Consider the following 26,621-nt stretch of genomic DNA (forward strand, 5'->3'; position numbering starts at 1 on the left):
AAATCACAGGGGATAATGTCCAAACTAAACCTACCCATCACTGTTGACTGAAATCACAGGGGATAATGTTCAAACTAAACAGACCCATCACTGTTGATTGAAATCACAGGGGATAATGTTCAAACTAAACAGACCCATCACTGTTGACTGAAATCACAGGGGATAATGTTCAAACTAAACCTACCCATCACAGTTGACTGAAATCACAGGGGATAACGTTCAAACTAAACAGACCCATCATAGTTGACTGAAATCACAGGGGATAATGTTCAAACTAAACCTACCCATCACAGTTGACTGAAATCACAGGGGATAACGTTCAAACTAAACAGACCCATCATAGTTGATTGCACCTGTGACTCTGCCCACATGCTACAGGTGTAGAGGATTATTCATATTAAGACGTAAGCGATTCCAGATACAGCCAACCCATCTGTTGAGTAAATCTTTCTCTCCGCACATGAATTACACCCGTGTCTTTGAGAGACAACCAGATCTCAGGTATATTTTCCTCAGCTCACCACTCCCCACTTACAGTATGGTTGAACTGTGGAGAAATCTGCAGAGAAACAGTTGAGGGACATACAGTAAGTACCCCGACATCAATGATAGGAACATCAATCTCTGAGGAACACCGTTTACTATGACATAGCAGAAGGTTTTTTCTCCTTTCTAGGTTATTATTTAAAGTTCAATAGATTTCTACCAATTCATCTTGATTATGAAGACGCTATACATAGTACATGATCATGCATCACACTCAGTATGTGATCTTAGGGCCATTGGTCATAACACACCGAGTTTGTAGGAAGTTGAAAATTATATGAAAAAACACGCATCAACCATTCTCGTGCGTCTGTTTTTTGACAAATCTGTATTTATATCTATGAACGTTCTGCCTTCAGACCATTCTCCAGTGGAGAATATAGCGTGCCGAGAAACCTTGACCTGTCGGGTTTACCCCAATCCATGATTTATATTAAGATAAAGGTTCAGCTGAAGAAAAGGGTAAACAAGACAAAATTAGCTTGTTAAAAAGCAAACATCGTCTGAGCATGCCGAGTCACTCAGTGAAGACCACAGAGTTGTTGTCGAGCACCGACTCCTAATAAGAACACTTCCAGACACCCCCAGTCTTCCAGATGTCCTACACAGTCTGTTTTCTGAATGTTTTCTTAAAGGGATATTTCACCACATTTTAAATATTGTTTTCCTTACCCTGTAAGCAGTCTATGGACATGGTTATGTAGCAACCCATGCTTTGGTTTTTGTTTTACGTGGCCACTGTCTTCAAATGATAACTTTTTATAGCATTTTTGTTCAAGTCTCTAAACTTGTCTGTGTAGCTCCATGAAATTAATTTAAGACACGCTAATACAGGTGTGTGGTGAAATCAGTTAAAGGAACTTGATGTTGTGGGGCAGAACGTGCCCCAGACAGTGCTGTTGAAGTTACTGTTGACCTTCATTGCAAAAAAGGTGTATTTTAATCAATTATTTGGTGACATATGAATATATTTAGTATAGTTTTACTACTAAAAATACTTTTTTAATGTTTCACTATTTACATTTTTTATGAAATTTCACGGAGGAGGATGGTCCTCCCCTTCCTCCTCTGAGGAGCCTCCACTGACAGATACATGCATTTTTTAATATATATTTATTTTAAATTGAATTGATACATGCTTATAGACCAGGGCATTTGGTTATGCTTATCCTTGACCACTTGTTTCTTTCTCTTCCAGTGGACCCATTGCAAGTGGGAAAGGGTGTAGTTCTGATCACAGTGACGGACATCAATGACAACGCGCCTGTCTTCGCCATCGAGTACGAGACCTACCTTTGTGAGAGTGCCAGACCTGGACAGGTATGTCAACATCTTATGATGCATTTAAAAGCTCCTATTGGTAATGGAAGACTGAGGGCCAAATACAGTACGTTAGAATGGGATGACACAATTGAATGTTCGGATGCAGAGTTCAAAGATGATATGATTTTGGTAGCGCTGTTATATTGGATAAAACTATTATATTGGATATCATTGTTGCAATTAAAACAAATGAATAATTAGCAGTGTTGGGGAGTAGTGAACATCGATGTAGTTAAACTAGTATTTAATTTAAGAACATTTTGCGATAGATTGGTGGTAGAACCAAATTCAAAAATTGGTAGTGTTTTCAGTAGTTAATTCCTTTCTTTGCCATGTAGTAGTGTAGCTAACTGTTGGAATTACACACTACTGTTTTACCATGTAGCGGTGTAGCTAACTGTTTGAATTACACACTACTGTTTTACCATGTAGCGGTGTAGCTAACTGTTGGAACTACACACTACTGTTTTACCATGTAGCCGTGTAGCTAACTACTGGAACTACACACTACTATTTTACCATGTAGCGGTGTAGCTAACTACTGGAACTACACACTACTGTTTTACCATGTAGCGGTGTAGCTAACTGTTGGAACTACACACTACTGTTTTACCATGTAGCGGTGTAGCTAACTACTGGAACTACACACTACTGTTTTACCATGTAGCGGTGTAGCTAACTACTGGAACTACACACTACTGTTTTACCATGTAGCGGTGTAGCTAACTACTGGAACTACACACTACTGTTTTACCATGTAGCGGTGTAGCTAACTACTGGAACTACACACTACTGTTTTACCATGTAGCGGTGTAGCTAACTACTGGAACTACACACTACTGTTTTACCATGTAGCGGTGTAGCTAACTACTGGAACTACACACTACTGTTTTTTGCAAAAAGAAGTAAGCAATCATTTCCTTTCTTTTTCGGCATCAGACCTCCCTAATTCTCACTTGAAACATTGTTTTTGTGTTTAATAGGCTAAATTACACGTTCTGTTTAACATATGACCCCTGAAGTGATCTATTCTTGCAATTTGTAGTTTATGACATTTCAGATTTACATGTGATACTTTTTTAACAAAGTAGTATGGATGTAGTGAACAATTTTTTCAAAGTAACTTCAATTAAGTAAACTATATTTTTCTAAGGGTAGCTTTAGTGTAGCTCGACTTTTTCCAGTGTAAAATAATTGGTAGCTTGGTAAATTATATTTTCGGATTAGCTTCCCCAGCACTGATAATTAGGCATATCAATAATTGCGCAAAATTTTGAGGTGGAAAAAGATTTTCTGCGCCATAATTGTCTCATAGCCAATTGTATAAAACAGCAGCGGTCAGGTGAAGGTAGTTAGAGGCGTCACATGGATCTCCATAGCAGGTGCCTAATCAGGGGATCAAAGCGTTGTGCTGTCATGTGGAAAAGGGTTTTATAGGGGGATGCAAAACAGGACTGTGGGGGGATTGTGGCATGAAATTGGTTTGTGTGAAAACGTGGCGTGGTGTCAAGTACTCGGTGTCAGCTCGCCACGGCAGCCAACCAGCCAAGCTGAGACCACACGTTTACTTATGCATCCATTCTCTGTCTCTGTAGAGTGGGAGCACAGCTGTGGTGTGTGTGTGTGCGTGTGTGACATTACACCTTTTTTGAGTTGTGAAAATGGCATCATTAAGTCCTCACAACAACAAAAAACAATACCAGTGAATTGGTCACACCACATTGACATACCCCATACCCAAGAATCTCTTCAAGCAATCCATTGAAATACAATAGCTTCACACACCACCGCCCGCCATAATTATAGTAGGAGATGATAGCCGTATTAAATATGTGGTGCTCTCTTAATGAGTGCAATTAAGCCCAATCAGGTTAACAGGGATACACGGCCTGATGGACCTGTGTGTCCTTTGGTGACCTTTGACATTAGAATATTGTCTTTTTATGTAATGGCTGAGTTCAAGGCCCTCATGCACTTCCAATGAGGCGATTATACACATGAATGGACACTTCTCTTCCTCATGGCCCACTGCCTGTAGAGATACAGATGGTATGGCCGAGGAGATAGCATCTCCTTTAAGATAACTATATATTACATAGTATTATATTTATTTAACTAGGCAAGTCAGTTAAGAACTATTTCTTATTTACAATGACGGCCTACCCCGGCCTCCCTTAACCAGAACAATGCTGGGCCAATTGTGCGCCTCCCTATGGGACTCACTATCACGGCCAGTTGTGATACAGCCCGGGATCGAACCAGGGTCTGCAGTGACACCTCTAGCACTAGAGATGCAGTGCCTTAGACCGCTGCACCACACGGGAACTGGGTAGTTTGAGCCCTGAATGCTGATTTGCTGACAGCTGTGGTATATCACGGGTATGACAAAACAGGTATTTTTACAGCTCTAATTACGTTGGTAACCAGTTTATAATAGCAGTAATGCACTTGGGGGGGGGTATATGGCTAATATACCACAGCTAAGGGCTGTGTCCAGGCACTCCGAGTTGAGTCGTGCGTAAGAACAGCTCTTAGCCGTGGTATATTGGCCATATACCACACCTCCTCGTGCCTTATTGCTTAATTATACAGTCCTATGTCCAATATGTACTGTATATGCACATTAGACTAATTTAAATGTTTGTCTTGATTTAGCTTACGTGCCCCACTGCCTGTAGAGACACAGATGGTAAGACAGAGAAGTTATATCTCCTTTATGATAACTCTATATTATACACTGTAGTTAGTGGTATTTCAATCTCATATGGAATAACTATATATTATATAGTTAGTGGTATTCCATCTCATATGGAATAACTATATATTATTGTAATGAACACGATGGGAGACAGAGAGCTGGTTTGAAGCGCAGGGCGCAGCAGGTGTTTATTGCAAAGGAACACAGGAGGAGGCAGGTAGCTGGGTCCAGGGGCAGGCAGAAGGTCATACACAGGGGGTCCAAAAAGGCAACAGTACAGGCAGGGAAAAGGCTAGTGACGTCGTCTGGGAGATCAGGCAAGAGGTTGATAACAGGAAATCCTATTATATAGTTATTGGTATTAAATCTTATATGGAATAACTATATAGATTGTGGTATTCAATCTCATATGGATTAACTATATACAATTTTTTATTTAACTAGGCAAGTCAGTTTAGAACAAATTCTTATTTACAAGGACGGCCTACACCGGCCAAACCTGGACGACTCTGGGCAAATTGTGCGCCGCCCTATGGGACTCCCAATCACAGCCAGTTGTGTCTGTAGTCTGTAGTGACGCCTCAATCACGGAGATGCAGTGCCTTAGACCGCTGCGCCACGCGGGAGCCCTATATAGTTAATGGTATTCAATCTCCTGTGGAATAACTATGTATTATATAGTTTGAGATTTTGTCAATTAAGCCATTTTTGTTTGTAACCCAGAGTCAGATCAACTCATGGATACCACTTGTATGTCTCTCTTTTTAAAGGAAGTTGAAGGTAGTTTCCGGAACGATTTGTAATTATCGTTCAGACCAGCTTGTTGATCCCACGGACTTCCAAATCATTGTGCTAATGATAGTTGTCAAAATGCTCAAATGATCTCTTTAAAGGTTAGACTGATTTGAGCTACAAAAAATGTTCACATATACTGTAGAGTACCTGAATATTACTCTGGCCTTCAATATGTTTGTGCTGTATAGCCAGCTGCTGTGGTAATTGTAATGTCAAACTTGGAGTTGACATGCCAAACTTGGAGTTGTAATGTCAAACTTGGAGTTGACATGCCAAACTTGGAGTTGACATGCCAAACTTGGAGTTGACATGCCAAACTTGGAGTTGACATGCCAAACTTGGAGTTGACATGCCAAACTTGGAGTTGACATGCCAAACTTGGAGTTGTCATAGTGTGACAACAAATATATGAGTTGGCTATACAGTAAAAACAGATCTGAAACCAGCCCTTCTGGCTGAACACCACCTGTATACCATCTAGAAGTAGAACACATTTTGGGGGGGATTGTGGCCGAGAGGACATTTTAATAACTGTCGTCATGCGTTATGTAATTTAAAATCCGTCAACAGCGGTAACTTGTGAAAATCATTGTCATCCCGAGGCTGTGCCACTTAAACAACTCAAAGGAGTCCCTGTTTGCAGCACTGAGAGACGCTGAGCAAAACAACATGAGAAAAAACCCTAGCCTACATACATACACCTTCTCCCAAATGAATTAAGTGGATTCCTGTACTACCTTGAAAATAAACTTAATCTCAATAGACCCTCATCAGATAAGGAGTAGCAAAGAATATCAAAACTGTAACTTACGCATATGACATAAAAGTACACTTTTTGGGGGGTTTTGCATTGGCAAGATGTATGTTCACCATGGTTAAATCTTGTTTAAAATCCAAGCTCCAACAGTGCATTAGTATCTAACACAACAAAGTATCACAACAATACACACATCTGACTCCAACATAATTGTATGTAAACTTCCGACTTCAACTGTATATAATATTTACAAATCCAACGTCAACAGTGCCTTAGACTCCTGTGAGTTCGGCATTCACTGCCAATACCTGATTGTAATTGGACGAGAAGGCCAATCCTGTAAAAACAAACAACTTGATTGTGTCCCTGATTGACTAAGCTCCCACAAAGAGGGCTTGAAGACTGTGTGTGTGTGTGTGAGAGAGAGAGAGAGAGAGAGAGAGAGAGAGAGAGAGAGAGAGAGAGAGAGAGAGAGAGAGAGAGAGAGAGAGAGAGAGAGAGAGAGAGAGAGAGAGAGAGAGAGAGAGAGAGAGAGAGAGAGAGAGAGAGAGAGAGACAGAGACAGAGACAGAGACAGAGACAGACCATTGTTTGCATTCTTCTCTCTCCCTTATGACTCCCGTCTGACGAGAGCCCGACCTCACTCTGACCGAATACAAACAGTGTAGCTATTCTCTCCGCAAGGCAATCAAACAGGCTAAGTCCCAGTACAGAGACAAAATAGAGTCGCAATTCAACAGCTCAGACACAAGAGGTATGTGGCAGGGTCTACAGTCTATCACGGATTACAAAAAGAAAACCAGCCCCGTCGCGGACCAGGATGTCTTGCTCCCAGACAGGCTAAATAACTTTTTTGCCCGCTTTGAGGACAATACAGTGCCACTGACACGGCCCGCTACCAAAACCTGCGGGCTCTCCTTCACTGCAGCCGAGGTGAGTAAAACATTTAAACGTGTTAACCCCTCGCAAGGCTGCAGGCCCAGACGGCATTCCCAGCCGCGTCCTCAGAGCATGCGCAGACCAGCTGGCTGGTGTGTTTACGGACATATTCAATCAATCCTTATCCCAGTCTGCTGTTGCTTCAAGAGGGCCACCATTGTTCCTGTTCCCAAGAAAGCTAAGGTAACTGAGCTAAACGACTACCGCCCCGTAGCACTCACTTCCGTCATCATGAAGTGCTTTGAGAGACTAGTCAAGGACCATATCACCTCCACCCTACCGGACACCCTAGACCCACTCCAATTTGCTTACCGACCCAATAGGTCCACAGACGACGCAATCGCAACCACACTGCACACTGCCCTAACCCATCTGGACAAGAGGAATACCTATGTGAGAATGCTGTTCATCGACTACAGCTCAGCATTTAACACCATAGTACCCTCCAAACTCGTCATCAAGCTCGAGACCCTGGGTCTCGACCCCGCCCTGTGCAACTGGGTCCTGGACTTCCTGACGGGCCGCCCCCAGGTGGTGAGGGTAGGTAACAACATCTCCACCCCGCTGATCCTCAACACTGGGGCCCCACAAGGGTGCGTTCTGAGCCCTCTCCTGTACTCCCTGTTCACCCACGACTGCGTGGCCATGCACGCCTCCAACTCAATCATCAAGTTTGCGGATGACACTACAGTGGTAGGCTTGATTACCAACAACGACAAGACGGCCTACAGGGAGGAGGTGAGGGCCCTCGGAGTGTGGTGTCAGGAAAATAACCTCACACTCAACGTCAACAAAACAAAGGAGATGATTGTGGACTTCAGGAAACAGCAGAGGGAGCACCCCCCTATCCACATCGACGGGTCAGTAGTGGAGAAGGTGGAAAGTTTTAAGTTCCTCGGTGTACACATCACGGACAAACTGAATTGGTCCACCCACACAGACAGCGTTGTGAAGAAGGCGCAGCAGCGCCTCTTCAACCTCAGGAGGCTGAAGAAATTCGGCTTGTCACCAAAAGCACTCACAAACTTCTACAGATGCACAATCGAGAGCATCCTGTCGGGCTGTATCACCGCCTGGTACGGCAACTGCTCCGCCCACAACCGTAAGGCTCTCCAGAGGGTAGTGAGGTCTGCAGAACGCATCACCGGGGGCAAACTACCTGCCCTCCAGGACACCTACACCACCCGATGTCACAGGAAGGCCATAAAGATCATCAAGGACAACAACCACCCAAGCCACTGCCTGTTCACCCCGCTATCATCCAGAAGGCGAGGTCAGTACAGGTGCATCAAAGCAGGGACCGAGAGACTGAAAAACAGCTTCTATCTCAAGGCCATCAGACTGTTAAACAGCCACCACTAACATTTAGCGGCCGCTGCCAACATACTGACTCAACTCCAGCCACTTTAAAAATGGGAATTGATGGAAATTATGTAAAAATGTACCACTAGCCACTTTAAACAATGCCACTTAATATAATGTTTACATACCCTACATTACCCATCTCATATGTATATGTATATACTGTACTCTATATCATCTACTGCATCTTGCCATCTTTATGTAATACATGTACCACTAGCCACTTTAAACTATGCCACTTTATGTTTACATACCCTACAGTACTCATCTCATATGTATATACCGTACTCTATACCATCTACTGCATCTTGCCTATGCCGTTCTGTACCATCACTCATTCATATATCTTTATGTACATATTCTTTATCCCTTTACACTTGTGTGTATAAGGTAGTAGTTGTGGAATTGTTAGGTTAGATTACTTGTTGTTATTACTGCATTGTCGGAACTAGAAGCACAAGCATTTCGCTACACTCGCATTAACATCTGCTAACCATGTGTATGTGACTAATAAAATTTTATTTGATTTTATTTGATTTGACTAATGCTCCTGTGGAAAGTCTGTGGCCACGGGAGTGCTACCGTTACCCTTGTGTGAAAGAGAGTAGCATTCATTACCAATGATAACCTGAATAAATCTCAAACAGCTACCATTAAGGCCTTAGAAACAACATACTGGTCCTTTGAGAGAGACAGTGGGAAGACTGAGCAGAAGGGGAAATCTAATCAAAACCTCTGAGACCTTTAGGGTTGTTGAAGTGGTCACAATCACAAACAAAATAGTTAATAGATTTTTGAGAAATGTGTGTTCTTATTTTTAAGTTCTTAGAGGTTTCTCTTTGATTGGGTAGTCTGGACCTTTGATTGTGTAGCCTGGGCGCTCAGCTGGCGGGGGGGACGTTAAAGAAGGGGTGGGTGGTGTACTTCAACCCGTCAACAGGGAACTGTTTTGTAGGGCAGGGGTCTAAGCTGGAAGGGGATTACAATCAAGCAGGCATGTTTTGTTGTTACAAATGGTAATGACCGGTTGCAATGGTCAGCGGTAGGGGAGACAGGCTGGTTGTCACATTTTTGACTTTTTCCTATATTAGAAGAAAATAGCAATTACTAGAACCGAGAACAAAAATAAATCTGCACACTGGTACATACTCCTAAGTACTTAGTTTTATCAAGCATATGGAATTTAATCAAAATAAGAATGTGTTCTTAAACTGACTTACCTAGTTAAATAAATAAATGAATACAAAATAAAATAACATATGCCCCAACCGTGTTCCTAATGAAACTAAACACTTGGGAACATATAGACCTACAAGTTTGAACATTTAATTTTTTTCCCATATTACAATTTACTCCAGAACCTGGGACAAATGTTTTTAACAAATGTGAGCATAACACCTCTCAATACAAGTACCATAACGTAACCAGGATAATACTCATATTAGTCTCTTTCTTAGTTATTGCCCCATATCCCCAAGAACTGTTTTCTTATTCAAAAATACACCTGGAGGAAAAAGTTATTTAAATATCAAAACAAAACAGCATTGTACTTTTTTGTAAATCACATTTTGTATGTCATCTGTTATGACTTGATTACTTTTCAGTATAAATAGTTACCGTGATTGTTTCAATTAAAATAGGCATTGTGAAAGGAAGTGTGACTTCCAATGTATGCTAAATAAGTATGTGCTAAAGACACATTTTAATTTAGTAAAAGCCTTTACCATTGTGACAGCAAAGAGCAAACATAAATGGTTGTTTGCCCTATGGTCGGTTTTCCCTTCGTGTCATTTGTGTGCCAGTTTCAGTCTCTTTGGAACCTTAAATTACTGTTTATCACTCATTATGAACTTAAAGATACACTATGGAAAGGTAGTCGCTAATCGTTTACGTCAAAGCTTGCATGTCGGCTGTATGGTTTGAATGAGATGATAAGAAACTACAAGAAACACAAACCCTTAGATTTAGGTTTGTGGTTTGGAAGGTGTGTCTCTTTCTGTCCGATAGGGTATTTTCAGTAAATTAAGGATACCTTTCCCGCCATCGATCCACACACCTAGATTTTTCAATTAAGATAGAAATAATTCAAATCTGCAATGGCATTTTTAAAGCTAATTTTTAAAGCAATAACATCTTGCCATCACTGTTTATTAAGTGTTCATAGGGCGGCGCACAATTGGCCCAGCGTCGTCCAGGTTTGGCCGGGGTAGGCCGTCATTGTAAATAAGAATTTGTTCTTAACCGATTTGCCAAGTTAAATAAAGGTAAACTAAAATGTTTGCCTTTTGAAGAAGAGTTAATACCAATAGGATTACCAATAGCTGTTCCTTGTTGTTCATTGTTAATGGCACTATCCTTACATGACCCATCCTCCTCCCTGGAGTTTTGCTTACAAAAGCAAAGCAATAATGAACAAGCCAAATGTATTAATTTCCTAAACCCCAAAAGGTTTCCACTCCAGCCGTCGCAATGCAAAACAGATGGCGGGTGTGTAAGCGTCAGTCCCTGAGTCCCATCGGCAACCCACACCTGCAACGGGGTTATTCATGTAGTTTGTCTCGCTCTGCCTTCTGTTTTCTATCTCAGGGTACCTGCTCTATTCTTTAGGTGCCCTTGATTCGGCCATTTTTCCAACTGTCATCCCATTATTGGTTACGATGTGTCGTCCAGGGCAGATTTTGACTGCCAGTGTTTTTCACACAAAGACCTGTGCTGTAATGGCAGACGATGAAGAAGAATTAGAATGCTAAATCCCATAGGAGAGTACCGTTGTTATATGTCGGTCCAGCACTTGTCAAAGATATTATTTGAATGTATGTCTTTTTCCATAAGGCTGCTGCCTTCCTAAATGGCTGGTAGAGGATTTGAATAGTAGCTGGCTGGCTATCAAGTAGACCCACTGTAGCGTGACGGGTCTGAAGTGTCGTCTGTGCCCAGCCTTTTCGTACATGTGTAGCATTTCTAGCTGGCTGCACGTTCTCTAAGGGGGGCTTCCATGGAGCGACGGATAATAGTGTTAAAAGGGCAGATGAAAAAGGTTACAGCTTGTTATCACAGATAACCGATATAATAATACAACTGCAATATACACGACACGATCAAAAGTATATGGACACTGGTTCTGGGAAGGTGTCCACTAGGTGTTGGAACATTGCTGCGGAGACTTGCTTCCATTCAGCAAACAAGAGCATTACTGAGGTCGGGCTCTGATATTGTGCGATTAGGCCTGGCTCGCAGTCGGTGTTCGATGGGGTTGAGGTCAGGACTCTGTTCAGGCCAGTCAAGTTCTTCCACACCGATCTCAACATGCATTTCTGTATGGACCTCGCTTTGTGCACGGGGTTATTGCCATGCTGAAACAGGAAAGGGCCTTCTCCCGATTCCAGACGGACGATTCTAGAATGACATTGTATGCTGTAGCGTTAAGACCGTTATTCCTCCTCCACCAAACTCTACAGTTGGAACTATGCGTTGGGGCGGGTAGTGTTCTCTTGACACCGCTAAACGTCCGACGGACTGCCAGATAGTGAAGCGTGACTCATCCCTTCAGAGAATGTGTTTACATTTTACATTTAAGTCATTTAGCAGACGCTCTTATCCAGAGCGACTTACAAATTGGAAAGTTCATACATATTCATCCTGGTCCCCCCGTGGGGAATGAACCCACAACCCTGGCGTTGCAAGCGCCATGCTCTACCAACTGAGCCACACGGTTTCCACTGAGACCAGTGGCGGCGAGCTTTACACCACTCCAGCTGACGCTTGGCATTGCGCATGGTAATCTTAGGCTTGTGTGCGGCTGCTTGGCCATGGAAACCCATTTCGTGAAGCTCCAGACTAACAGTTCTTGTGCTGACGTTGATTCCAGAGGCAGTTTGGAACTCAGTAGTGAATGTTGCAGCCGAGGAAAGACGATTTCTACACGCTACGGGCTTCAGCACTCGGTGGTCCCGTTCTGTGAGCTTGTGTGGCCTACCACTTTGCGGCTGAGCCGTTGTTGCTCCTAGATGTTGACCCGGGGCAGCTCTAGTAGGGCAGAAATTTTACGAACTGACTTGTTGGAAAGGTGACATCCTATGACGGTGCCACGTTGAAAGTCACTGAGCTCTTCAGTAAGGTCATTCTACTGCCAATGTTTGTCTATGGAGATTGCATGTTTGTCTGCTCAATGTTATACACTTATCAGCAACGTTTGTGGCTGAAATAGCCGAATCCATTAATTTGAAGCGGTGTCCACATACTTTTGGAAATGTATATATATATATATAGTGTACCTATAATATACCTATAGTACCATTAACCATGGGCACTTTTCAGTCAAGGGCCCTTTTTTGGGGAAATAGCATGATCTTGAAAGGGTGAACAATACAGTATATATGGGTAAAGCATGCTATGTTCCAAGTGTATATTATATCATCTATATTTTACATATCTATCTCCCTGTGGGCTACTTGACCCATGACACTGTTTTTGACCCCTGTCCTCATAGCAATATACTGAACAAAAATATAAACTCAACATGTAAAGTGTTGGTCCCAAAGCAGAAAATGTGCTCATAAATAAATCAAACAGAAAATAAAACAAACAGAAAATAAACTAAACACATAAATAACACTTATATAAAATAAACTGTTTATTTATACATTATTTATTTGATGATCCTAAAAGCCCTTAAACCTCTCAAAGTCCTGTGCCAAATATTCACTCACTGTTAAGTGAGACGGGACAACACATATTGAGCTACCTAAACAAATAAGACACTAAATCCATCCAGATAATCACGTGGGGTTTAAACTTTAAATCCTCGCACGGACAAGGTAGCATATTTGGGGATTTATGTCAATTTATCACGGAAAAATACAGTTGTTGTTGCTTTACTCACTCCCAGGTTGCATCCCAAATGGAATCCTATTCATTATATAGGGCTCTGGTCAAAAGTAGTGCACTATATAGGGAATAGGGTGCCATAAGGCTCTGGTCAAAAGTAGTGCACTATATAGGGAAGAGGGTCCCATTTGGGACATAAACCCTGTTGGCATGGTGGTGCATTTCCAGTTTCCAGGAGATTTTCTCATATTGAGTTTTGTGCTGACTTGGTCTTCACGAGGGCAGGGCTCGGCACGGCCGGTGTTTTACCCAGCCAAAGCTAGGGGGATTAGGCCACCGCAGAGCGTCGGGCCGGGGGGAATCTTCTTATGGCGCCACCTGATGGGGCCTCCACTGATAATCATCTTTTAAACACAGCACTTTTAAATGGTGTGTTTTTTTTCATGTGTGTCATAAATCGTAAGCCAGCCCGGGAATGGCTTTTCCACTTTAATGCTTAAATTGTCCGAGGCAAACATTGTGTGTACTGATTTCTGTGTGTGTGTGTGTCTGTGTGTAGTTATTTGGCTAAAACTCGTGCAGCCCCTTTGCCATTTGGTTTGGAACTGATTTGATGCTGTTTTTGAGATCATTTCAAGGTGATATAATAATAGAATTCACACTCCTATGTATTTTAATCTATTTCAAATCAAATGTTATTTGTCACATGCTTCATAAACAGCAGGTGTAGACTAACAGTGAAATGCTTACTTCCGGGCCCTTCCCAACAATGCAGAGTAAAAATGTTTGTAATTATAGAAAAACAATAACACCAAGGAATATATACACAATTAGTAATGATAACGTGGCTATATACACAGGATACCAATACCGAGTCGATGTGCAGGGGTACGAGGTAATTGAGCTAGATACAGTGATTTCAGAAAGTATTCACACCCCTTGACTTTTTAACAGTTTTGTTTTGTTACAGCCTGAATTTAAAATTGATTACATTTAGATTTTTTTTTGTCACTGCCTACACATAATACCTCATCATGTCAAAGTGGAATTATGTTTTTGGACATTTTTATACTTAATAAAAAATAAAAAGCTGAAATGTCTTGAGTCAATAAGTATTCAACCCTATTTCTTATGGGGAACCTAAATAAGTTCAGGAGTAAAATATTTGCTTAAACAAGTCACATAATAAGTTGCATGGACTCACCTGTGTGAATGACTTCCTCATCTCTGTACCCCACACATACAATTATCTGTAAGGTCCCTCAGTCGAGCAGTGAATTTCAAACACAGATTCAACCACAAAGACCAGGGAGGTTTTCCAATGCCTCGCAACGAAGTGCAACTATTGGTAGATGGGTAAAAATATCCCTTTGATCATGGTGAAGTTAGTAATTACACTTTGGATAGTGTATCAACTCGGAGCTCCCGAGTGGTGCTGCGGTCTAAGGCACTGCATCTCAGTACTAGAGGTGTCACTACAGACCCATGTCCAATTCCAGGCTGTATCACAACCAGCTGTGATTGTGAGTCCCCATAGGGCGATGTACAATTGGCTCAGTGTCGTTAGGGGTAGGCCATCATTGTAAAATAAGAATTTGTTCTTAACTGACTTGCCTAGTTAAATAAAGGTTAAATAAAATAAAAATTACAAAAATCAATACACCCAGTCACTACAAAGATACAGTGGCTGAGTTACAGTTTTGACTTAAAAATACTTGAAAATCTATGGCAAGACCTGAAAATGGTTGTCTAGGATCAACAACCAATTTGTCAGAACTTTAATAATTTTGAAAAGAATAATGGGCAAATGTTGCACAATCCAGGTGTGGAAATCTCGAAGAAACTTACCGAGAAAGACTAAGCTGTAGTCACCGCCAAAAGTGCTTCTACAAAGTATTGACTCAGGTGTGTTAATACTTATGTAAATTAGATAGTTCTATATTTCATATTAAATAGATTTGCAAACATTTCTAAAAACATGTTTTCACTTTGTCATTATGGGGTATTGTGTGTATCTACCCATCTGGGTGAGAGAAAAAAAAAAGATTTAATCCATTTTGAATTCAGAACGTAACACAACAAAATGTGAAATAAGTCAATGGGTATGAATACTTTTTGTAGGCAATGTATGTACATATATGTAGGGATAAAGTGACTAGGCAACAGGATAGATAATAGACAGTAGCAGCAGTATACTGTAGGTAGGGGTAAAGGATAGATAATAGACAGTAACAGCAGTATACTGTAGGTAGGGGTAAAGGATAGATAATAGACAGTAACAGCAGTATACTGTAGGTAGGGGTAAAGTGACTAGGCAACAGGATAGATAATAGACAGTAGCAGCAGTATACTGTAGGTAGGGGTAAAGAATAGATAATAGACAGTAACAGCAGTATACTGTAGGTAGGGGTAAAGTGACTAGACAACAGGATAGATAATAGACAGTAGCAGCAGTATACTGTAGGTAGGGGTAAAGGATAGATAATAGACAGTAACAGCAGTATACTGTAGGTAGGGGTAAAGTTACTAGACACCAGGATAGATAATAGACAGTAACAGCAGTATACTGTAGGTAGGGGTAAAGTGACTAGACAACAGGATAGATAGACAGTAACAGCAGTATACTGTAGGTAGGGGTAAAGAATAGATAATAGACAGTAGCAGCAGTATACTGTAGGTAGGGGTAAAGGATAGATAATAGACAGTAGCAGCAGTATACTGTAGGTAGGGGTAAAGGATAGATAATAGACAGTAACAGCAGTATACTGTAGGTAGGGGTAAAGTGACTAGACAACAGGATAGATAATAGACAGTAACAGCAGTATACTGTAGGTAGGGGTAAAGGATAGATAATAGACAGTAGCAGCAGTATACTGTAGGTAGGGGTAAAGGATAGATAATAGACAGTAGCAGCAGTATACTGTAGGTAGGGGTAAAGGATAGATAATAGACAGTAACAGCAGTATACTGTAGGTAGGGGTAAAGGATAGATAATAGACAGTAACAGCAGTATACTGTAGGTAGGAGTAAAGTGACTTGGCAACAGGATATATAATAGACAGTAGCAGCAGTATACTGTAGGTAGGGGTAAAGTGACTAGACAATAGGATAGATAATAGACAGTAGCAGCAGTATACTGTAGGTAGGGGTAAAGTGACTAGACAACAGGATAGATAATAGACAGTAGCAGCAGTATACTGTAGGTAGGGGTAAAGGATAGATAATAGACAGTAACAGCAGTATACTGTAGGTAGGGGTAAAGTTACTAGACACCAGGATAGATAATAGACAGTAACAGCAGTATACTGTAGGTAGGGGTAAAGTGACTAGACAACAGGATAGATAGACAGTAACAGCAGTATACTGTAGGTAGGGGTAAAGAATAGATAATAGACAGTAGCAGCAGTATACTGTAGGTAGGGGTAAAGGATAGATAATAGACAGTAGCAGCAGTATACTGTAGGTAGGGGTAAAGGATAGATAATAGACAGTAACAGCAGTATACTGTAGGTAGGGGTAAAGTGACTAGACAACAGGATAGATAATAGACAGTAACAGCAGTATACTGTAGGTAGGGGTAAAGGATAGATAATAGACAGTAGCAGCAGTATACTGTAGGTAGGGGTAAAGGATAGATAATAGACAGTAGCAGCAGTATACTGTAGGTAGGGGTAAAGGATAGATAATAGACAGTAACAGCAGTATACTGTAGGTAGGGGTAAAGGATAGATAATAGACAGTAACAGCAGTATACTGTAGGTAGGAGTAAAGTGACTTGGCAACAGGATATATAATAGACAGTAGCAGCAGTATACTGTAGGTAGGGGTAAAGTGACTAGACAATAGGATAGATAATAGACAGTAGCAGCAGTATACTGTAGGTAGGGGTAAAGTGACTAGACAACAGGATAGATAATAGACAGTAGCAGCAGTATACTGTAGGTAGGGGTAAAGGATAGATAATAGACAGTAGCAGCAGCATACTGTAGATAATAGGGTAAAGGACTGATAATATATGTGATGAATCAAAAGATCTAGTGCAAAGAGAGTAAATGCAGATAGTTAAATAGTTAACTAATCGCTATGGACTAACTTTTTAGCAATCCTATGGCTTGGCGGTAGAAGCTGTTCAGGGTCCTGTTGGTTCCAGACTTGCTACATTCGTACCGCTTGCCATGCGGTAGCAGAGAGAACAGTCTATGACTTGGGTGGTTGGAGTCTTTGCCAAAAATGTTTAGGGCCTTCCTCTTTTTGCTGTTCTGCAGCAGACCTAGCTGGTAATTACAATACACACACATTTAATCAAGTCATATTATATAAATATAAAACCAGGTTCTACTAACGATACTGTATATCAACCTAATGAAAAACATACCAACGCAACGCTATTGTTATTATTATGAGTATTGTTGAAAGGGTCATCGTAATGGTAAGAGGCAAATCCTGACCACACGCAGGAGGGTTCAATGGAGATTTTGTAGGTGGTGTAACGGTCTTCTAAATTTATCCCAGCCCCTATATTGAGTGTGGTACTGCCTTTCCTCTCGATGTATCACTAATATCACGTTCCTTATTGTCATGTCAGATGTTATAGCTGGTGGTTTCACAGTATATGGCTCTATCTCTTGGTGTGACCTATTGTCATCTCTGAAAATGTTGTCTGTGCATTTTTATAATAAATCGTTGATTTGGATCTTCTTTTTCACTCAGTGGTCCAGTATGGTGTTCATATAATACGGAGCGCTTTGGGGGTCATGGTGGAGAGAAAAGAAACAGCCAGGCTAATCCTCAAATAGGCTCCACAAATCCACCAGGAGTCAGGAGTAGCTTAACATTTGATTTGTGGTTTATCAAGTCAGCCACATCATCCATGGTTCTGAAAAGGGAGTAAATATTCTGTAAATAAATGGTGTTATCTCAATAATATATTCAAACAACGAAGAAAATCTTTGTATTTCATGCCCAGATTGAAGTAGAATTCAATTAACTCTGATCAATCCATGATAAAGACATGCACACGAATCTGCAGGAGAGATCCAAAGGAACAAATTAATGAATAGAGGTAATTAATAAAAACATTTGAGGGAACACATTATTCTTTTTTTGTATTTTACCCTTTTTTTCTCCCCGATTTTCGATCTTGTCTCATCGCTGCAACGGGCTCGGGAGAGATGAAAGTCGAGTCATGCGTCCTCCGAAACATGACCCACCAAACTGCGCTTCTTAACACCTGCCTGCTTAACCCAGAAGCCAGTTACACCAATGTGTCGGAAGGAACACTGTTCAACTGACGACAGAGGTCAGCCTGCAGGCGTCCGGCCCACCACAAGGTGTCACTAGAGCACGATGAGCCAAGTAAAGCTTCCCCAGTCAAACCCTCCCCTAACCTGGACGACACTTGGCCAATTGTGCGCCACCCTATGGGACACCTGATCACGGCCGTTTGTGAAACAGCCCGGGATCGAACCCGGGTCTGTAGTGATGCCATTAGCACTCCACTCGGGAGGCCCGGGAACATTTTTATATTGAGGGAACACATTTTTATATTGAGGGAACACATTTTTATATTGAGGGAACACATTTTTATATTGAGGGAACACATTTTTATATTGAGAGAATGCATTTTTATATCGAGGGAATACATTTTTATATTGAGGGAATACATTTTTATATCGAGGGAATACATTTTTATATTGAGGGAACAAATAGAAAATCTGAGGCAACAGATGAAAACAAAAAAGGAGGGTGCTGACAATTTTCTCCCACTATGACCCTTAAGGGACAGCTCTCGACAGTCGATAAATACAAGTCCTGCTGAGACTGTTCTAATATAGACACCGTACTCTAGAATGCAAGACAATAAACTGAACTGACCTGAACTGAATGTAACCTTTGGTCATCTGTCCCCAACAGGTCATTGAGACCATCAGTGCTGTTGACCGAGACCAGCCTCAGAGTGGACACCGCTTCTTCTTCTCTCTGACCGCTGACGCTGCTGGGAATTTCAACTTCACCCTGAGAGACAACAAAGGTAAGTGTCTGACCCGGAATGGGTAGGGGTAAAGGTTAGGGTATAGGGTAGAAACGCCACAAGGATCCCGGATAGCACTAACCGGCCAGACACATGGTCATATTGGGCCGACAAAACTTGCATAGTTGACAGCAGGACAGCCTAAACGAATAAGGGAGCAATTCAAAATGAATGCTTAGTCACCAGGCAGGAGCAGCTCCACAACCATATTGTGGTTTCCTTGCCTTGATTGTCTATTTTCCATTATGTAAACCCCATATCAGCTAACGTTTGTCATGATCTGTTGGAATCCACCAAGTATTACTGTCTGAACACAATTTTATCAGTGTATTGATATGCCTTCCCCCCCCCCCCCTCCCCGAGACAACACCGCTTCTGTGCTGACCAAGCGAGGGGGTTTCCAGCGCCGCCACCAGAACGTGTACCGCCTCCCCGTCCTCATCATGGACAATGGGAGCCCCGCCCTCAGCAGCACCAACACCCTGTCCATCCGGGTGTGCGACTGTGACCCTGATGGGATCCCCCAGTCATGTGGGACTGAGAACTCCATGCTCTCAGCGGGCCTCAGCACCGGGGCCCTCATTGCCATCCTGGCCTGCATCCTCACACTACTGGGTAAGCCATTTTACCAAAACACATCAGGGCCACATCAGGCCTGCAAGCTCCTTCATGTGGCCCCTTGACTGATATCTGATGTTTTACTGCATCAACAGTTTACACTGTTGGAGTAGAAAATACTGAGTATGTACACTGTTGGAGTAGAAAATACTGAGTATGTACACTGTTGGAGTAGAAAATACTGAGTATGTACACTGTTGGAGTAGAAAATACTGAGTATGTACACTGTTGGAGTAGAAAATACTGAGTATGTACACTGTTGGAGTAGAAAATACTGAGTATGTACACTGTTGGAGTAGGAAATACTGAGTATGTACACTGTTGGCGTAGAAAATACTGAGTATGTACACTGTTGGAGTAGAAAATACTGAGTATGTACACTGTTGGAGTAGAAAATACTGAGTATGTACACTGTTGGAGTAGAAAATACTGAGTATGTACACTGTTGGAGTAGAAAATACTGAGTATGTACACTGTTGGAGTAGAAAATACTGAGTATGTACACTGTTGGAGTAGAAAATACTGAGTATGTACACTGTTGGAGTAGAAAATACTGAGTATGTACACTGTTGGAGTAGAAAATACTGAGTATGTACACTGTTGGAGTAGAAAATACTGAGTATGTACACTGTTGGAGTAGAAAATACTGAGTATGTACACTGTTGGAGTAGAAAATACTGAGTATGTACACTGTTGGAGTAGAAAATACTGAGTATGTACACTGTTGGCGTAGAAAATACTGAGTATGTACACTGTTGGAGTAGAAAATACTGAGTATGTACACTGTTGGAGTAGAAAATACTGAGTATGTACACTGTTGGAGTAGAAAATACTGAGTATGTACACTGTTGGAGTAGAAAATACTGAGTATGTACACTGTTGGAGTAGAAAATACTGAGTATGTACACTGTTGGATTAGAAAATACTGAGTATGTACACTGTTGGATTAGAAAATACTGAGTATGTACACTGTTGGAGTAGAAAATACTGAGTATGTACACTGTTGGTGTAGAAAATACTGAGTATGTACACTGTTGGTGTAGAAAATACTGAGTATGTACACTGTTGGAGTAGAAAATACTGAGTATGTACACTGTTGGTGTAGAAAATACTGAGTATGTACACTGTTGGAGTAGAACGCTGTGTCTCACCAATCACAGATGCGAGATTAATTAATATCTTCTAACATTACAAGAGAGTCAAAGGAGTTCCAGGCTTTCACATTAACAACTTCCCTGCAGAACCTAAGCCATTAACAACTGAGCAAGCTGCGATGGCGGACTGGTTAAGGCGTTAGACTTGAAATCTAATCGGGTTTCCTCAGTCAGGTTTGAACTCTGCTCACAGCGCGGTGACAAAACTGTTTTAGGGGCTCCCGAGTGGTGCAGCGGTCTAAGGCACTGCATCTCAGTGCTAGAGACATCTCTACAGACCCTTGTTCGATTCCAGGTTGTATCACAACCGGCCGTGATTGGGAGTCGCACAATTGGCCCAGTGTTTTCTAGGGTAGGCCATCATAGTAAATAAGAATTTGTTCTTAACTGACTTGCCTAGATAAATAAAAACAACTTCACTGTAGAACATCAGGCCTTAAGAACTTTACTGTAGAACATCAGGCCTTAAGACCTTTACTATAGAACATCAGGCATTAAGAACTTTACTATAGAACATCAGGCCTTAAGAACTTTACTATATAACATCAGGCCTTAAGACCTTTACTATAGAACATCAGGCCTTAAGAACTTTACTATAGAACATCAGGCCTTAAGAACTTTACTATAGAACATCAGGCCTTAAGAACTTTACTATAGAACATCAGGCCTTAAGAACTTTACTGTAGAACATCAGGCCTTAAGAACTTTACTATAGAACATCAGGCCTTAAGAAGTTCACTGTAGAACATCAGGCCTTAAGAACTTTACTATAGAACATCAGGCCTTACGAACTTCACTATAGAACATCAGGCCTTAAGACCTTTACTATAGAACATCAGGCCTTACGAACTTCACTATAGAACATCAGGCCTTAAGACCTTTACTATAGAACATCAGGCATTAACCACTTCACTGTAGAACTGGGGAATTAGCTCAAATGGTAGATCGCTCGCTTGGCATGCGAGAGGGAGCGGGATTGTGTTGTTTAGATAATTGCTGGTTGTCACAAACAAAAACTAAAATATACACTACCGTTCAAAAGTTTGAGGTCACTTAGGAATGTCCTTGTTTTTGAAAGAAAAGCTGTCCATTAAAATGACATCAACTTGATCAGAAATACAGTGTAGACATTGTTAATGTTGTAAATGACTATAGTAGCTGGAAACGGCAAATTTATTTTATGGAATATCTACATAGGTGTACAGAGGCCCATTATCAGCAACCATCACTCCTGTGTTCCAATTGCACGTTGTGTTAGCTAATCCAAGTTTATAATTTTTAATGGCTAATTGGTCATTAGAAAACCCTTTTGCAATTATGTTAGCACAGCTGAAAACTGTTGTGTTGATTAAAGAAGCAATAAAACTGGCCTTCTTTAGACTAGTTGAGTATCTGGAGCTGCCTAGAAGGCCAGCATCCCGGAGTCGCCTCTTCACTGTTGACGTTGAGACGTGTTTTGTGGGTACTATTTAATGAAGCTGCCAGTTGAGGATTTGTGAGGCGTCTGTTTCTCAAACTAGACACTCTAATGTACTTGTCCTCTTGCTTAGTTGTGCACCGGGGCCTCCCACTCCTCTTTCTATTCTGGTTAGAGCCAGTCTATTTCCATCTCAGGCTGCCTTGTGAAGAGGTTGTTGTGTGAACGATATTGTGCCATGCATAAGGGTTATTTTCTCCACTGAAATTCTCCCATGTGTTTGTCAGTCACACTCTATGTTGGGAGGTGCCATGGTCCAACCAAGCTCCTCGTGCATCTTGCAGCTATGGGATGTAGGGAGACAGTGTAGTTTGTACTTCATTCTTCACATGGTTTTCAAACAAGTTCAACCTCAGACAACATCTACATTCAGGCTTTTCCCCCATACTCTTTTGTTCTTTTCAACCCTCTCTCTCTCTCTCTCTCTCTCTCTCTGGGCCCTTTCACCTAAGGTGTCTATCAACAGATTGCTTTGTGATTATTATTTTGGGGATAGAGAGAACTAGAGAGAGAGAGAGAGGAGATAGAAACAGTCAGTTTTCCAGTTACCTCAGGCTCCAGAGAAAACAGAGGTTTGAGTGGAAGGTCCCTCTCAAAGCTGCAGTTGTGTTATTACTTCCCCCAATGATCTCTTTGCTTAACACCATCTCTGTTAGACAGAATATTTTTATTTTATTTTTTTTTATTTTTTTTCACCTTTATTTAACCAGGTAGGCTAGTTGAGAACAAGTTCTCATTTGCAACTGCGACCTGGCCAAGATAAAGCATAGCAGTGTGAACAGACAACACAGAGTTACACATGGAGTAAACAATAAACAAGTCAATAACATGGTAGAAAAAAAGAGAATCTATATACAATGTGTGCAAAAGGCATGAGGTAGGCAATAAATCGAATAATTACAATTTAGCAGATTAACACTGGAGTGATAAATCATCAGATGATCATGTGCAAGAAGAGATACTGGTGTGCAAAAGAGCAGAAAAGTAAATGAATAAAAGCAGTATGGGGGGTGAGGTAGGTAAATTGGGTGGGTAGTTTACAGATGGACTATGTACAGCTGCAGCGATCGGTTAGCTGCTCGGATAGCAGATTTTTAAAGTTGTTGAGGGAGATAAAAGTCTCCAACTTCAGAGATTTTTGCAATTCGTTCCAGTCGCAGGCAGCAGAGAACTGGAAGGAAAGGCGTCCAAATGAGGTTTTAGCTTTAGGGATGATCAGTGAGATACACCTGCTGGAGCGCGTGCTGCGGGTGGGTGTAGCCATCGTGACCAGTGAACTGAGATAAGGCGGCACTTTACCTAGCATAGCCTTGTAGATGACCTGGAGCCAGTGGGTCTGACGACGAACATGTAGCGAGGGCCAGCCGACTAGGGCATACAGGTCGCAGTGGTGGGTCGTATAAGGTGCTTTAGTAACAAAACGAATGGCACTGTGATAAACTGCATCCAGTTTGCTGAGTAGAGTGTTGGAAGCTATTTTGTAGATGACATCGCCGAAGTCGAGGATCGGTAGGATAGTCAGTTTTACTAGGGTAAGTTTGGCGGCGTGAGTGAAGGAGGCTTTGTTGCGGAATAGAAAGCCGATTCTTGATTTGATTTTGGATTGGAGATGTTTGATATGAGTCTGGAAGGAGAGTTTGCAGTCTAGCCAGACACCTAGGTACTTATAGATGTCCACATATTCTAGGTCGGAACCGTCCAGGGTGGTGATGCTAGTCGGGCGTGCGGGTGCAGGCAGCGAACGGTTGAAAAGCATGCATTTGGTTTTACTAGCGTTTAAGAGCAGTTGGAGGCCACGGAAGGAGTGTTGTATGGCATTGAAGCTCGTTTGGAGGTTAGATAGCACAGTGTCCAAGGAAGGGCCGGAAGTATATAGAATGGTGTCGTCTGCGTAGAGGTGGATCAGGGAATCGCCCGCAGCAAGAGCAACATCATTGATGTATACAGAGAAAAGAGTCGGCCCGAGAATTGAACCCTGTGGTACCCCCATAGAGACTGCCAGAGGACCGGACAACATGCCCTCCGATTTGACACACTGAACTCTGTCTGCAAAGTAGTTGGTGAACCAGGCAAGGCAGTCATTAGAAAAACCGAGGCTACTGAGTCTGCCGATAAGAATATGGTGATTGACAGAGTCGAAAGCCTTGGCCAGGTCGATGAAGACGGCTGCACAGTAATGTCTTTTATCGATGGCGGTTATGATGTCGTTTAGTACCTTGAGCGTGGCTGAGGTGCACCCGTGACCGGCTCGGAAACCGGATTGCACAGCGGAGAAGGTACGGTGGGATTCGAGATGGTCAGTGATCTGTTTGTTGACTTGGCTTTCGAAGACCTTAGATAGGCAGGGCAGGATGGATATAGGTCTGTAACAGTTTGGGTCCAGGGTGTCTCCCCCTTTAAAGAGGGGGATGACCGCGGCAGCTTTCCAATCCTTGGGGATCTCAGATGATACGAAGGAGAGGTTGAACAGGCTGGTAATAGGGGGTGCGACAATGGCGGCGGACAGTTTCAGAAATAGGGGGTCCAGATTGTCAAGCCCAGCTGATTTGTATGGGTCCAGGTTTTCCAGCTCTTTCAGAACATCTGCTATCTGGATTTGGGTAAAGGAGAAGCTGGGGAGGCTTGGGCGAGTAGCAGCGGGGGGGGCGGGGCTGTTGGCCAAGGTTGGAGTCGCCAGGAGGAAGGCATGGCCAGCCATTGAGAAATGCTTGTTGAAGTCTTCGATTATCACGGATTTATCGGTGGTGACCGTGTTACCTAGCCTCAGTGCAGTGGGCAGCTGGGAGGAGGTGCTCTTGTTCTCCATGGACTTTACAGTATCCCAGAACTTTTTGGAGTTAGAGCTACAGGATGCGAATTTCTGCTTGAAAAAGCTGGCCTTTGCTTTCCTGACTGACTGCGTGTATTGGTTCCTGACTTCCCTGAACAGTTGCATATCGCGGGGGCTCTTCGATGCTATTGCAGTTCGCCACAGGATGTTTTTGTGCTGGTCGAGGGCAGTCAGGTCTGGAGTGAACCAAGGGCTATATCTGTTCTTGGTTCTGCATTTTTTGAACGGAGCATGCTTGTCTAATATGGTGAGGAAGTAACATTTAAAGAATGACCAGGCATCCTCAACTGACGGGATGAGGTCAATATCCTTCCAGGGTACCCGGGCCAGGTCGATTAGAAAGGCCTGCTCGCAGAAGTGTTTTAGGGAGCGTTTGACAGTGATGAGGGGTGGTCGTTTGACCGCGGACCCGTGGCGGATACAGGCAATGAGGCAGTGATCGCTGAGATCTTGATTGAAGACAGCAGAGGTGTATTTGGAGGGCAGGTTGGTCAGGATAATGTCTATTAGGGTGCCCATGTTTACGGATTTAGGGTTGTACCTGGTGGGTTCCTTGATGATTTGTGTGAGATTGAGGGCATCAAGCTTGGATTGTAGGACTGCCGGGGTGTTAAGCATATCCCAGTTTAGGTCACCTAACAGAACAAACTCTGAAGCTAGATGGGGAGCGATCAATTCACAGATGGTGTCCAGGGCACAGCTGGGAGCTGAGGGGGGTCGGTAGCAGGCGGCAACAGTGAGAGACTTATTTCTGGAGAGATTAATTTTTAAAATTAGAAGTTCGAACTGTTTGGGCATAGACCTGGAAAGTATGACAGAACTTTGCAGGCTATCTCTGCAGTAGATTGCAACTCCTCCCCCTTTGGCAGTTCTATGTTGACGGAAAGTGTTATAGTTGGGTATGGAAATCTCCGAATTTTTGGTGGCCTTCCTAAGCCAGGATTCGGACACGGCAAGGACATCAGGATTGGCAGAGTGTGCTAAAGCGGTGAGTAAGGCAAACTTAGGGAGGAGGCTTCTGATGTTGACATGCATGAGGCCAAGGCTTTTTCGATCGCAGAAGTCAACAAATGAGGGTGACTGGGGACATGCAGGGCCTGGGTTTACCTCCACATCACCCTTGGAACAGAGGAGTAGTAGGATGAGGGTGCGGCTAAAGGCTATCAAAACTGGTCGCCTAGAGCGTTGGGGACAAAGAATAAAAGGAGCAGATTTATGGGCGTGGTAGAATAGATTCTGGGCATAATGTGCAGACAGGGGTATG

The 26,621-nt window shown here is 42.4% G+C and overlaps 1 protein-coding gene across 2 annotated transcripts in view; it reads left to right on the top strand.

Annotated features, from left to right (window-relative positions):
• Positions 1-26,621, top strand: part of LOC139559782 (cadherin-7-like) — a 162,140-nt gene that overhangs the window by 116,850 nt on the left and 18,669 nt on the right. For both annotated transcript variants that reach the window (XM_071376134.1, XM_071376135.1), the window contains exons 9-11: positions 1,745-1,866; positions 19,161-19,278; positions 19,642-19,893. In XM_071376134.1, coding sequence (XP_071232235.1) covers positions 1,745-1,866; positions 19,161-19,278; positions 19,642-19,893 — 492 coding nt within the window. The remainder of the gene's footprint in view (positions 1-1,744; positions 1,867-19,160; positions 19,279-19,641; positions 19,894-26,621) is intronic.

The sequence above is a fragment of the Salvelinus alpinus genome, chromosome 30 (genome assembly GCF_045679555.1).
Source record: "Salvelinus alpinus chromosome 30, SLU_Salpinus.1, whole genome shotgun sequence".
Lineage (NCBI taxonomy): Eukaryota > Metazoa > Chordata > Actinopteri > Salmoniformes > Salmonidae > Salvelinus > Salvelinus alpinus.